Source organism: Siphateles boraxobius, unplaced genomic scaffold, assembly GCF_051911475.1.
Source record: "Siphateles boraxobius isolate OS27281-9 unplaced genomic scaffold, OSU_SipBor_1 115, whole genome shotgun sequence".
In the NCBI taxonomy this organism is placed as follows: Eukaryota; Metazoa; Chordata; class Actinopteri; order Cypriniformes; family Leuciscidae; genus Siphateles; species Siphateles boraxobius.
In genome coordinates, this window is record NW_027508717.1 from 1,429,156 (window position 1) to 1,445,000 (window position 15,845).

The 15,845-nt window shown below is 36.1% G+C and overlaps 2 protein-coding genes across 2 annotated transcripts; one reads left to right on the plus strand and one right to left on the minus strand.

Annotated features, from left to right (window-relative positions):
* Positions 1–906: 906 nt before the first annotated feature.
* Positions 907–3,479, minus strand: rps29 (ribosomal protein S29). The gene is made up of 3 exons (XM_077200068.1): positions 3,326–3,479; positions 1,716–1,815; positions 907–1,016 (listed from the first exon to the last, which is right to left on the minus strand). Exons 1-3 carry the CDS (start codon positions 3,385–3,387, stop codon positions 1,008–1,010), a joined length of 171 nt encoding a protein of 56 aa, XP_077056183.1. The 5' UTR covers positions 3,388–3,479; the 3' UTR covers positions 907–1,007.
* A 2,433-nt stretch (positions 3,480–5,912) lies between these two features.
* mgat2 (alpha-1,6-mannosyl-glycoprotein 2-beta-N-acetylglucosaminyltransferase) lies at positions 5,913–14,728 on the plus strand. The gene is made up of 2 exons (XM_077200056.1): positions 5,913–6,062; positions 11,250–14,728. The coding sequence occupies exon 2, from the start codon at positions 11,467–11,469 to the stop codon at positions 12,808–12,810; it is 1,344 nt and encodes a 447-aa protein (XP_077056171.1). The 5' UTR covers positions 5,913–6,062; positions 11,250–11,466; the 3' UTR covers positions 12,811–14,728.
* The last annotated feature ends 1,117 nt before the right edge of the window (positions 14,729–15,845 follow it).

The following is a 15,845-nucleotide window of genomic DNA, read 5'->3' on the forward strand; positions in this document are numbered from 1 at the left end:
ATACGCTTTAGCATCAATAGATGAAGCAATAAAATGACTACATGTGTGTTAAATGTTCAATTCTCTCTATTCCTTTATCAGCTGTATAAAATAACTTCACAACTTTTACTTGCACTGATATACAGTAGCGAGACTTTTTCTTTTAGTTGTCCTCTTTCATAGACAGCTGTTTTCTTCTTGCTGTGTAAATTTGTTTAAATTCTTAATATTTTTATACTTTTATTTAATAAGTGAATTGCGCTGCTTCTCTCGCGATAAATTAATCTCAGTTTCACTCTCTCTCAACATGTGATTGGCTGTTTGCTACTGATGTCACACTTAAACTCCTAAACTCAGGATCAAAGCCTGAGTTGACAGAGAAAGTTGATGATCAGCACCATGGTACCAACAAAGCCTGGTTGGACTGGTTTGGTTTTGTCAACTCTAAACTAATCCTGTAACCCTGAGTTTGTTCAACTACCATCATGGTACAGGCCCATGATGCTTGTCTATGCATTTATTTTTGTAGATATATCCACTAATTAGTAAACCAAAAACTCAGTTCTATCAGTGATTTGCTTCTTTACTTGACAAATATTTGATGTATTTTTACTCTGCATCCCTTTGGTCAAAATCATTTGTTCATCGATGCCCAGATCTTCAATATCTCAGTTTATATTGCAGATATTTAGAGAAATTTGCATCACTTTACTTTAAATAATCACAGCTCAAGTCTCTGCGAGCAAACAACTCATCTTTATTTCAATCATAGACAGGCATTGTTAACTTTAATGGTATCCAAGTATGTTTTCAGCGAGTAAAAACTAGTTTATGTTGATAGAAACGAAGCATAACTAACAGTAATTCATCCTTTTACCCAATTCAAAACCCTTTCCATTCTCTTTAAGAATCAAGACGCATTGCAACTTTTGAACAAAGAAAAACATGTTTATTGGACTTTCCAAAGTAACTTCATGACGTCAGGTTGGATGTTGACTCCACATCACGAAGTTCAGCCGTCCACAGGTTTAGTCCAGCTGGATTCACACAAAGACAAATAGGTCACTTTTAGAAGTCATACACTGAAACGTGTGTAAAAATGCAAACTCATGTCAGTTTGATCGCTTTCTGAACAGCATAAACACATTTATGCAATCAAAAGCATGCATAAATTGTAATAAAAAGCATGCACGAATTGTAATAAGCATGCATAATTTTTAATAAAAAGCATGCACGAATTGTAATAAGCATGCATAAATTGCAATAAAAAGCATGCATGAATTGTAATAAGCATGCATAAATTGCAATAAAAAGCATGCATGAATTGTAATAAGCATGCATAAATTGTAATAAAAAGCATGCATGAATTGTAATAAGCATGCATAAATTGCAATAACAGGCATGCACGAATTGTAATAAGCATGCATAAATTGTAATAAAAAGCATGCACGAATTGTAATAAGCATGCATAAATTGTAATAAAAAGCATGCACGAATTGTAATAAGCATGCATAAATTGTAATAAAAAGCATGCATGAATTGTAATAAGCATGCATAAATTGTAATAAAAAGCATGCATGAATTGTAATAAGCATGCATAAATTGCAATCAAAAGCATGCACGAATTGTAATAAGCATGCATAAATTGCAATCAAAAGCATGCACGAATTGCAAAAAAAAAAAATGTTGCATGAATTAATTGGGATAAAATGCATGAAACAAAAGGCAGCCCTTGCCTTGACAAAGCCGATGTCTTTAGCGTACTGCCTGAAGCACTGACGGCACATGTTCAGTCCGTATTTGCGGATCAGACCGTGTCGGTTGGAACAAACTCGGCTGGAAAAAACAAAACAGGTTAGAATAGAAATGCATGCAAATACACAGTAACTTATAAGAATTATAAAATTCAAATGTGCATTTCATATCCAATTTGACAGATGACAAAAAAAAACAAAAGTGACTAATGTACACATACACATTAATCAATACTTAATTAGCTTCTGGCTCAAGGTTTATGACTGAGGTTTAAAATGCATTAATACAATTATAAAAAGAAAATCTTTATTTAATTACTTTTAGATCAATGATCTGCAATCAGCCTTGGCTATTAAAAGTTCACTTCAAACTGTAATATGTGATTTTGGGCAAAGATTAATACTTCTAGAAGTGTAAAGGCTACAACGGGGCGTTTGATTTTATTCTCTTAAATAAACAGATGCACAAAAACTTTCCGAAACATCCGCTTTTCAAGATGTGGAAATTTGTCTGATTTCTGCACTAATTTCATGCACAATTTTCAGGAGCAAATGAGAATCGATCAAATTACTGAATATATTTCGAGACAAACGTCTTAATGATTTTCAGTTTTGTTTAAGGTAATTAAAGAAACCGTTTATGAACAACAGAAGAATATGTAAAAGTATGGTAATTAGGGTAAAAGTCACATTAACACGATAATTAACAGCCTACTGACTTTTACATTGTTTACATGGTTAGATGCAGATGGTAGATATTATATATTAAAGTTAGGTGTCCATCTTAGAGATAATCACCATAATAATAATGAAACCATATTTTTTTTAAAAATTATGAATCATGTCATAAAATATACTTTAATGTAAATCTACATTAAAAATATTATGTGATCTACCTTGCTTTCAGAGTTTTACTTTTTAATATATATATATAGTTTTATATTAACATCTTAATGACTATATTTATTACACAAAAAATGAATTCTTTTATTCATCCAAATAAACTGAAAATAGTACAAACTTTACTTAAGTAATCGCTTTGAACAAGTATTAACAGGACATTAGAAAATGGAAAAAGAAAATGATTTTAGCGCAAGTATTTGAATCACTTTCTTTCTCCATCGCCACCTCATACATTTATAATATTCTTAAACCACTTTTTTCACACAAAATCTGTTGCTCCATCAATGTCTAATACACACACACATGCCGATTTTTCTGCAATCTTACACGATATCAGGATTGAAAAGCACATTTTTCTTAAGGTGTGCCTTCAGTCCCATTTTACCCTGTACATTAGTTTAATGACACGTTAGTTATACGTTGTAAACGTACTTAATGCTGAAACTTTTTTTAAAAAACACTTATTTAACAGAAGTAGCGCCTTCAGAAACCCGTATTAATGTTTCACACATCTTACTACAACTATCAGCTCAAGCGACTGGAACAGGAGCCGACCCGCGGCCGCCATGTTTGTTCGCATGTGCTTCACATTCCTGAAGAAATAATCAACACACGACGGCCTGAGCGAGCCGAGCTCACGCGTTTCCCCGAACCCTTCACATTAAACACGCGAGAGAAGCAGAACTGACCAGGATCGGGATCCCTGGCCGTATTTTCTCGGATGACTCCAGTAGAGCTGCTGATGGCCCATCTCGTCTCTCTCGATCGGGATGTCGAAAAGAAAGATGAGCTCGTGCGCATGCGCAAAAAATACGCTCTTCTTCTACGGAACGTGAAGCATCCGGTGTAAACATCGAAGACTGCGACGCGCAGTGGCTGCTTAGTGAAACTGTTAGATTCTTTTTTTTCATGTTCGTGTTTTTTATTTTTTTATTTCGTTGTATTCTTAAACGAGATAGATGCAGTAAACCATCATTATTTCAAAATAGCTCTTCATCTTCCATTTCTGCATTCTTTCTAGTGTCATGTCACGTGCCAGACTATTTTTCTTCTTTTTCTTTTTCTTTTCTTTTCTTTTTTGCAAATGAAATGAGACATTAAAAGTGAAACCGTTATAATCTTCTCTTTAGAGTATTTACTATTTAGAAACATATTCTGGAATACAGCTTGGTGTATTTGTGAAGCATGCTGTTTAAATAATATCCAGCTAAAAGTGTGTGAGAGAGTTTTAGTTTTAATTTAGATATTGATGATTTTTGTTCAATAGAAAAATAATCTATTATCCATCTTTTTTGTGATTGTATAGCCTATACACAAAGATATACACAAAGAAAAACAATATTTTGATATATTTATGAATTATTCCAATGAAAGTAATAATAATAAGAATAATATTAATAATAATTTAACTTTTTTTGTACACGTTTTTATTATTTTGGGGAAATTTCATATAAACAAGAAAAAAAAACGATCCGAGATCCAAGTCAAAATTTAAATGTTATTAATTTTCAGTTAATGTTATTAATTCACCAGTCTGGAGAACAGTGGCAATAAGAAAGCGACAAAGACTTGACATGTATTTAGTTAATATACAGTTTTTTTATTAATTGATCAATTTGTACTCTGGCATATTATTGTTTTTTTGTTTGTTTGTTTTGATATATTAAGATGTAAATTCTATATGCCATATTCTATACTACTAAAGTTTGTTGGATAATAATAAATATATTTATATTCTCTTTAGACTTTTTTTTGCAGCCAAAACCGTAGCAAAATATTGCAATAATGTTAAATGAAAATCTCCAAGTATTCTTTCACGCATGTCACTGAAAATGCGTTTCGTCATTGACACCAATATTATAATTCAACAGTCGGATTCAGGAATAAAGACTCCATTCATTTTCTTCATGAGGGAATTGATTTTGAACAATAACTTGAGACAGCCCTACTGTGAGATACGAGGTTGTTAATCGATTGTATTTGCTTCTGTTGAAGTCGCCTCAGCCTGCATTATTTCAGATTATTTTTTAATTATTTAACAGCAGAATTCTTGGTGAAAAACTACATTGCCCATAATGCTATACAGAAAATTACACCAATCAGTGAATCGAAAAAAGCAACACGCGCCAAAATATCTTTTAGCTCCGCCCACTCCGATGAAAAACCGCGAAACGAGTTGATTTCTCTAAGCTCTCAAAATACTTAAATGTTTGTATATATCATATTTTGAAATAAACTTAAAATATATTGTTTATATACTGTATATATATATATATATATCCACTTTCACGTAAATCCGTGAAAACGATTACACATGCTGTATTCTGCTGCCAGGCCAGTAGGTGGCGATGTGACTTAGTAAAGAAACAATACGCGCCTATAGACTGAACACATAATACTCGTAATAGATGCGCATGACATCACAGTTTTCACAAATTCACATTTTTGTAGTTTACACGGAGACAATAACGGTACGTTGTAAAAAATATTAAAAACGCACTTTGAAACCCGTTTTCGAAAGTTTGCATTTGCAGGCCCTCAAAACGCAGTTGTCGCGCAAATGAACGTCCAAAACGTGTTTAAAGTGACTTTACGCGTAAAGTGTAAAGTGACCGTCACAGGTGTTGTGTAAATGGTCCCGAAAGTAATAAACGTAAATGTGCCCAAAAACAAAAACGTCTCCGCCTAGTGGTTGCGATGGCAAACTACACAGAAAAGCGTCATGCATTTTTAACTATTTAATTGATCTGGTGAAAAAAACTGCATGTACACTAAATAAAAACTTATTTAACTCTACAGGTAAAATCCCATAGATTGCATGTTTTCTGACAAGATGAAACTGTTGTTACTTGCAATTAGACAAATTAGTGGAAATGAAATATCATAATGATTGCTAAATATGTCTAATATTCAAGTTAAGTCACCTTTAAGCGCTTTTTACAGTACAGAGTGTTTCAAAGCAGCGTACAGAGATAACAGGAAATAATGCAACAATGATTTGTTTCTAGAAGAAAATAGCGTCAATTCCAGCTTAAGTAAGTTCAGTGATGGTTCATTTTTGTTGTAAAAAAAGTTATTAATTTAGTTCATTTATATATAGCGGTTCTGGAGAAAAGTGTGATGTCATCGTCCAGCTCAGTTCAGTTCTCATATAATGGTGTCAATGCAGGAGATCAATAATATGGTTGAATATTACATTAAATGTATGTATAATAATATGAGCTTTGTTGCATGCATTGCATGAACTATTTCTCTCAGAAGTGTAAAACGCGAATTGTGTGGGAATGTGACATCATCACGCGCGCGCTGACAGCCGAAGCCCCCCGGAGGTTTGATGAAACTGGGAGCTTGAGCAACATGACACACTTGAATTAAAATGCGCTTTTTATGTGGATATGACAGCCGCCTTACATGTCTACATCAGCGGTGAGGCTTTTGTTCTCTTTGCATTTCTGTTTCTTGTGCATCTGAATGCGGCAGCTCAATATTCTGCCTTACAAATCGATAGCAGCGAAGCTAACTAGTGTCAAGTGCATCATGAAAAATACACACATCGGCATGCATGCACATGCATCGATTATCTACCGTTCGAAATGAGGAATATTAACCAAATATAGACGTGTTAGTGAACGCAGTGCAGTGTTTTTGCTTGTATGTGTTTTTTGGCTCGCGCAGCCGCTTGCTTTAGCTCGAGCATGAAGCTGCAATGAATGCGTGTGCACGAGCTTCCGTCATACTTTCTTATTTTTCAACTTTAACCAGTGCATATTTGTGCAGGCAAACTCTTTGACTTTTATAAAGCTGTAGAGTTGCATTAGTGAACAGTCACGCAGATGTGTTGTAAACATGGGTTCATTGCTTCCGTATTGTGGTGTTTATGCGCCTGACCGTGGTTGTATTTCCCGCATGTTTATTAATAGCCGATTTGGTCAGCGAAATATTACGAATGCATGGTTTGACAGACATCGATCAAGGCACTTAGTGTTTTGTGTAGAAATCAACGGGTGTTTGTCCTGCTGACTCACTGCGTCTGTCTGTTAGGATGAATTGTCTGAACTTGATTGATTCAACATGTTTCACATATTTACTTTTGCCCGTTTCGAGATTCAAAATATAGAGTTATGATTTCAGAAAGGTTTTTATGTTGCTGTGGGTCAGATCACATTGTTTTTTGTTTATCTTAGACACGGTTTACTGGCTAGATTAGACATAGACAGTACAGACCAAACAAAACATAGAGAGTTAGTAAATACACAATATAAAGTATAAAACGTGGAATCTTCTTTTTGCAATAATGACTTTCTATTGCTGTCTCTTTCTTAGTTGTGACATGTAGTCGCATGTAAGGTAAAACATTGACCACTGTTGCATCTTGCTGTTTTTTTAATCTCTTGCCATGAGTATTGTACTTGTACAACTGCTTAAAGGTTTAGTTCTCCCCAAAAATGAAAATTATCCCATAATTTACTCCCCATCAAGCCATCCTAGGCGTATGTTGCCTTTCTTCTTTCAGCCGAATACACAATCGGAGTTCTATTAAGAAATATCCTGGCTATTCCGAGCTTAATGGTAGTGAATCGTGCCTGAGATTTTGAAGCTCAAAAAAAGTGCATCCATCCATCATAAAAGTAATCCACATGACTCCAATGGGCTTCTGAGGCAAAGCCATGCGTTTTTGTAAGAAAAATATCCATATTTATAACTTTATTATTTAAACTATAATCAATGGCTTCTGGTAACGACCATACGCAGTCTAGTTCCGGCAGAAGAGTGACCTCTGACCCGGCGCATGACCTCTGACCCGACACGTGAAGTAGGAGTAACGTAAGCTCAGCTGAGAGTAAAAATATAGCCTTGCAGTATAAAGATGTTTCTCAAAACACACACACAGGCCTATTGTAATCACTTGTACATCAATGGCAAGTTTTCACGTGGGGTGGTGATGGCGCAGTGGATACCCAATGTGTCCCTGAGCAAGACACGTAACCCCTAGTTGCTCCAGAGGCGTGCGCCTGCTGAAATATTGCAATTGTAAGTCGCTTTGGATAAAAGCGTCAGCTAAATGAATAAATGTAATGTAAATGTAAAATGTGTTCAGTTCCATTCTGTACCTGTGCACAAGATGATAATCATTAGGGCTACGTAAAAAATCTTGAATTCTCATTTTTACGAACTGATATCGATATCGATAGTCTGTCCTGTTTTCAGTTGATTAATGAACGGAAATTGTAGCGCGTCTCCCATCCAATAAATCGTTAGTCAGTTATAGGAAAATGGATTCTAGAGGGGAGCGTTTTGCTAACTATTTACCATATTACACATTATAATTTTTAATGTTCTTAATATTTAATGCATGTTTGAATAAATCAATAAAAAAAGTTGACAGCCACCATTTAAATGTTTATATTTAAAAAATTGAATTGGAGTAGAAATACAATTATGTAATTGTAGTTAATATTATAGTAAAACTTCCTTGAGTGTATTAAGTGTTTATATACAAATCAGTTAATTTTAACCTTTGATACTATAGGAATGTGTGGTACACATTGACTCCCATGAATTGTTTACAGCATTTGAGATTTTTTTCCCTTGAGAAAATTTGCCACATATTGGCCCTCATTTATCAAAAGTGCGTACACCAAATTTCCAGCGTACACCTGGCGTACACCCAAAACCACGGTGACTTTGATATTTATCAATATGGACGTTGGCGTACGGCACGCTCAAATCCTACGACAGCTCAGGAGGTGGTGTATGTACACACGTTTTGAGTTAGTGCGGAAATGCGCAGAAAAACAATTCCTAACACCACAAAACGCACTGACAAACTAAAAGATATGAGGAGCTCTTTTCCAAAACGCGATAAACGCCATTTTTAAAAATAAATTTGTATTTTATTTCTATTAATAAACTAGTGTTGTGTCTTCAAAGATGAAATTGATGATCACCATCTCCGTAGTGAACGCGCCTATAGAGAGAGTAGCCTATTTCTTTTCGTTTATAATTGTTTCGTTTAAAGACATTTCAAGCTTTCTTTATAGATATATTTCTCATGTCTGTGAGGCATATACTGAGTTTCGGTTAATTTGTGATGAGATGCGCTCCAGTTCACGTGCAATGCAAGGGACCGCGCCCGCGCCTCCATGTCATGACTCATGATTATATTGTCTGCTATTTGCTTCTTATTTATTAAATCCAGGCAATTGGTTGATGAAAAAAATATTAAAATCAAGATACAATTTATACAAAACGAAATTCACTTTAAAGAAAGGCTTTCTACAAAACAAAACTTAATTAAGTGGCCAAAATCATGTCTGATCATGTCTCCCGATATATTGCGCATCCTATCTTAGCCTATGTACACTTTTCATAATTAACATAGATGGGCAAAAAAATACCATTATTATTTTTTTAACAAATATGAAACTAAATGCACTTAGTTAATGGCTACAACACGTAGCCTAATAGTAGGCCTGCATATTGTTATCATTACTTTTTTCAAGTTCGGCACGAATTACTATTAGCCTAAATGTGTTACTAAATGATTTGAATGTATTTTTAACATTGTTGTATTTAAGGACTGTATTTGTGTGTTATTTTTAAATTATTTGTTTTATGTGGTGGACAATATTGGAACGTGACATTGGAAATATTTATTTTATTTTTACTATTTAATTTATTTTACTATTTATTTTGTTTGGCTTTTATTTATTTCATGCAGTTGCACTTATTTAATTTATATTAATTTATAGTATGAATCCCTGATTATATGTTGCATGTTCTCTTGTTGTTGTTTTTGTTGTTGTTTTTTAGACAAAAAATGGATGGATTTATAGCGTTTTGAAAAAAAAAATTTAACTTTGAATTTATCATCAACAATATTGTTGTTTGATTTAATAATAATTTTTCATGATGGTGATGGTCTCGATCTCCAGAGAAGTGTCTCCTCTTTGCCGTCTTCCGTGTGTCCATGGCGTAAAATGAGGGTGTGGGGGAAGCGGATACTTGAATATATAGGGGCGTGTTATTCTAATGACGATCGTTTTCAGCCGCGGCATTTATCAAGGGCAGGTATTGTGTACACCTGGATTTCAGAGGTACGCACAGCTTCATAAATCAGGCGGTGAGAGGAGTGTAAGCATAATCTTACGCCAACATATACGCCCGTTTCTACGCAAGAATGATAAATGAGGGCCATTGTACCTAATATATATATATATATATATATATATATATATGTGTGTGTGTGTGTGTGTGTGTGTGTGTGTATATATATATATATATATATATATATGTATGTGTGTGTGTGTGTGTGTGTGTGTATATATATATATATATATACAAAATAATTTATATCGAATTGAATCGGAATTGACTGCAAGCTACTGAATCGAAATCAAATTGAATCATGAAATTTGTGTAAATACCCAGCCCTAATAATAATGCCATGTAAACATTGATACAAAATCCCATGTTACAGAAATCTGTTTACATGTTTTCATCTGATTGTAGAGTTTAACCATTTAGAATTGTGTCGAATCTTTTTAGATTTGGCGAAATTCTTCTGTATTTGAAACACGATACTCCAAATTGTATTTGCTGCAGTTTATCTATGCTGCACTGTTCTGTTGTAATCTTCTAATTAGCAGCTCTTCAGGTTAAATCCGCAGAGACCAGTAATTAGGTCTGGACCCCTGTGAGTTTATACTTTAGTTGCGTAAGAATCTTGGGCCACGTTTGTTATATTAATACTGTTAATCTCATCCTTCTTATGGCACTTATTAGAGAAAGGTTTGATGGATCAGAATGTTGTAGATCACAGATGTTGTTGCATTTGAAAAAACATTGTTTTTAATGTGCAGCCATAAAACTGTGATCTAAGAATATGCCACATTAAGACTTGATTTTTCAGCAAATAATCCTTTTTTTAGGAGAGTTTTAGGAGAACAATGCTTTGCAGGTGCAGAGTTGTATTTTTGTGTGAACTTTTTTGTGTCATTTTATGTAACGATGCATGGCTTTTTAAAGTTACAAAATCTATTCCATTGTTTACAAAGAATATTAAAGTCCCCCTGTAGTCAATAATATTATTCCTTAAAACTAATATTTGATCACCGAAATGACAAATGTGAAGTTTTTTTCCTTAATTTTTTAATGCTTTAAAATAGCTTGAATGTAACTCGACACCCTTGCCTCATTTAGTATGCGTGGTTCTATGAATATGCAAAGAAGCCCCGCCTCCACTCACTCACAGCAGCTCAGAGATCCACTCGTTGACGATCACACGTTGATCTGATTGGTTACAAGGTAGTTTGTGACGTCAGAAACACCAGCGATTTCAAACCGTGTTTTTGAGACTGTCTTTGGTTCACTGCAGTTTTAAGGAGAAAATACTCAGCAATGCTGTCGACTTATGAATTTACACATGGTTTGTCTTAAAGCATATTAAAAACACCACATAGACATATAAACAACATTAAAAGCTTGATTTTCACCACAGGGGGACTTTAATATTTTAATATTTTTTTGTAATATGTTTAGAGATATTAAACTGAATGCACAAAAAAACAGATCATGCTAATTAAAATAATTCTTTCAATTTATTTCCCTCAGGTTATAAAAGGCGACCCATTTGCCTCTGAGAAAAATGCCTTATGGGAAACGCTATCATTCGAATACATTCCAGAATTAGAGGACCAAGAATAAGCTGCATTTTCTATGATAACATTTTGTACCCAATCTGCTGGAGCAGACCTTTTTTGCATTGCCAACCTGCCGTCCTCATCTCCAGAATCGCTTCTTCAACCGTCCCGCAGGGCGACTGCCTATCATGAGATTCCGAATTTACAAGCGAAAGGTGGTAATTCTGACTCTAGTGGTGGTAATCTGTGGATTCGCTGTCTGGAATAGTGGTAAGCCGAAGAAGGCAAGTGCCGTGTTTCCCAAGGATTTGGAGACGGGTAAGCGTAGCAGCGCCGCTGGTCAGGTGCAGGTAACAATACCAGTAACCCGAAAACCCGTCAACGAGACTCAACCGGAAAAACAACAAGTAGTCGCCAAGCCCGAAGTAGACAACACGACACTGGTGTACAGAGGGATTGTGTTTCAGCTCAACTTTGACCAGACCCTAAAAAACGAGGAAAAGTTTCTCAACGTGCGCCAGAAGGACGACCTTGTCGTCGTCGTTCAGGTTCACAACCGCCCCGAATACCTACGGCTTTTGGTGGACAGCTTGAGAAAAGCGAAAGGAATTGAGAAAGTCTTGCTGATATTCAGCCATGACTTCTGGTCTCCGGAAATCAACCAGATAGTCGCGTCTGTCGACTTCTGTTTGGTCCTTCAGATATTCTTCCCCTTTAGCATCCAACTTTATCCTCAAGAGTTCCCCGGGAATGATCCCAGAGATTGCCCTCGAGACATTTCCAAGAAAGATGCCTTAACGTTAGGCTGCATAAACGCAGAGTACCCGGACTCTTTCGGCCACTATCGGGAAGCCAAGTTTTCGCAGACCAAACATCATTGGTGGTGGAAGTTGCATTTTGTGTGGGATCGAGTCCGAGTGTTAAAGGATCACCAAGGACTTTTGTTGCTCATCGAAGAGGACCACTACCTCGCTCCCGACTTTCAACACCTTCTCAAAATGATGTTGTCCCTAAAGAAAGAACAGTGTCCTGACTGCGATATCTTGTCTCTGGGAAGCTACGGACACACCGGCTACTCCAGCAAAGCCAACAAAGTGGAGGTGAAAGCATGGAAGTCCACAGAGCACAACATGGGAATGGTGTTGAACAGAGATACGTACCAGAAACTCCTCAGATGCACTGATGCCTTCTGTACCTACGACGACTACAACTGGGATTGGTCGTTGCAATACCTTACCGTGGCTTGTTTGCCCACGTTCCTGAAAGTCATGGTGAGCGAGGCGCCTCGCATTTTCCATGCTGGCGACTGTGGCATGCACCACAAGAAGTCGGCTTGCATGCCGACCAGCCAGAAGACAAAGATCGAGAACATTCTCCAGAGCAGCGGGAACCAGTTGTTCCCAAAACAGCTGCTCATCACAAAGAGACTCCCTTCTTCTGGAGCCAAAGGACTGGCTCCTCACGTCAAAAACGGAGGTTGGGGAGACATCAGGGACCATGAACTCTGCAAGAGCTACCTTCGATTACAGTGACTTTATATTTTCTCCTTTTTGTTGTTTTTGCATCCCCTAATGAAAGCCTTTAAGAGTTCTTCATGGACTACTTCTTCTTATTGCCTGTTTTATTGAAATATTCCAAATAAAAAAAAAAAGTATGTGACGTTTGGATTTGGTGGTTATGAGCATCATTGAAGTATTATCACTGGCGAAAAAAGTGTTATTGTTGTCACTCTTATATCTATTATTAAAGACTAGCATTTTTGTGCCATTTCAAAGACATCATTTGTATATATGATTTTAAAATCTGCAAAAGCATGAACTTTCTTATAATTATGTATATGTGTGTGTGTGTGTATATACAGACCTGCAGACAGTGTGCTTTAGATCATTAGGGGCTTTCGCACTAGATAGTTGTAAGAACTCAATTATAGAAACTACCACCATGGTTGTCCCCCAAAAACTAAAGTTTCCCCTATAGGGCCATTTTTCTGATTGCATTCGCACCACCAGTAGGAACTCTGAAGTGACGTAACTTACGACCTGCTGTTCTGGTGTGTGTTTCCCGTACAGCGCTGTAACTCGCTGCTTAACTACCATAGTACGATGCATCGCTAAAGAAATCAACTAGCTAGTTTGTTGTTTCCCGAAACTATATTGTCGCAAATTGGTCGTTCATCCTAGTTGGTTGATGTCACGAAGGTGTTGGAGTGATAACTACTTTTAATTAATCTGTTTGAGATTTAATTAATTCTAGATGTTTTGTTATAAATTACGGACATGCATCTGAGGACTTTTTCTCATTTTTCTCAGTTATTTTGCTTTATTTCCTGATTCAATCATAGACTCGTTCTTACACCAGAGCTCGTTCACACATGCGCACTCTTCAAAAACTACACTTTAAATCTTTCGACAAACTAAAAGACGTAAATTACATTTGTATGTATTCTAAATAAAAGACTGTGAATGTCAGCTTGCTTATTTCGCTCAAGTTAAAGAGTCAACGTGTTACGCAAACAAGAAACTCTGCTTTAACCGCAGGTCAAGATCTATCACACAACTCTGCGATGCTGTTTGCGAATGTTCGTTGGAACGATGGTTTCGGGAAATACAGACTCGTTGAACTGCTGATAATGACAGAACTTGCGACCATAGTTGGCTACCGATGCTTTCGGGAAACACAGCCCTGGTTGTTGTGCGGGACTGAGGAAAGGCTCAGCCAGAGCTTAAGCACTTAGTGCTCACATTCTCCATCTTCATTAGTTTACAATCTGTTTAACAGTCCTATCTAATACGATATTATAATGGGATATATCATGAATTAAATCGGGAGAAATTAAATGAAAAATAAAAGAAAATTGACAGCCCATTCAGTCATGGATAAACTTTAATTGTAGGGCAACTTTATGATTTGAAATGATTAGTTTCTGAATGGAAGTTCCCCGAACCGGAAGTGCCACCCATAATCCAAAGCGCAGTAGCTCATCAGGAAAAACGTGGATAGGCTATAAACCTTGTTTACAAGGCTTTTTACAAATGGCGGGTGTCAGTGTTTCGCGTGCGTTCGGCCAATCAGGGTACACTTACGTCACTGGTAGTTCCTATTGTGTTGGGTTAGACCTTACTCTAAAGTAGGAGATAATTTAGTCCCCGAAAAGGCGTTTCTATACGTAAAATTGTTCCCAGTTCCTGCGGTCGAACGCGCCAAAAGCGTGTACTTCCGCCATTCGTTATAGGAACTTTGAAAACATTCCTCTGGTGCGAAAGCCCTTATAATTCCACCTTCTGTCCAAGATTATGCTGGGCTATTTTTGATATGCAGATGAACTATTTTCTATTTGCTTGAATGTGACTGACCGTTTTCAAGGTGTACGGTTGTGCTTCATATTGAACATATTCCAGTATTAGAATGGTTTTGAAGCTTTTGCAAGACATTAAAATTGCATTGACTATCTTGCAGTCCTCATTAGCCCCATATAGACGATTTGTCCTGTTTACACAAGCTTCCAGATCTCTGTCCTCAATCTTTACAGATCCAACACAGTGTGAGAAAGTAAAGCCTTCGGAGCTCGTCTTGTGGTTGTACTGAGGTTTTACGTTTAGTCCAGTTGATCTGGGTTGTTATTATCGTTAACTAAAACCATAACCATTTTCATTACTTAAAATAAAATGCAATACAAAATTTATGATGTTTTCAACTCAACTCAGATTTTAATTATTTAAGCACTTTCAAAACCATTAGAATGGAACAGTGCTGTCCATAAATAGTAAATGACTCTAGAATACATGATAGAAACATAAAATAACATCAAAACATGACACATTTTCGGCTATCAGAGTCAATTTAACACAGATTTTCAGTACATAATGCTATTCTCATAAGATATGTATGCATTCAAATATGCAAATTTAACTAATGCTTAAAATTGGAATATTGCATAAATCATTTGCGAAGAAAGCAGCGTTTCCATCCCATGTGTGTAAGAGAAAAATCGTCACTTCCAGGAAAATTGGCGCAAAATATCTGTATTAAAAATGGAAGTTGCTGCATTCAGGCTCATATTATAATATATTATATTATAATAATAATAAATTAATTGCATCTCAAAGCGTCAAACAAAACTATAAACGCTGTCATGTTCTCTTGCGTTCGGATGCTTGTGTTCGGGAACACACACTCGTGTGTGTGAATCGCTTCTGGAGGGAATTAAACCAAATCATTCTGATCACACACTTCGACTCCGGCGTTTCAGCAACACCAAACCAACATTTGAGATGCTGCGATGCCATTGGTCCGCTGGTTACTCCAGTTATCCAATCACAGCTGACGCTGAGGAAAAGTCACATGAGTTTATTGGTGCGCATCGAGGGATATATTCGGTAAATGTGTTTCCATTGTAGTTTATGCTCATGTTTACTTGTGTGCATAATTATTGAAGCTTGTTTCCGCCACAGAATAAAACATTTTAAAAGATAATTGCGCCTTTTTATCTCACAATTCTGACTTTATAACGCAGTTGAGAGATATAAAGTCAGAATTGGAAGATAAAGTCACAATTGAGTGTTATAAA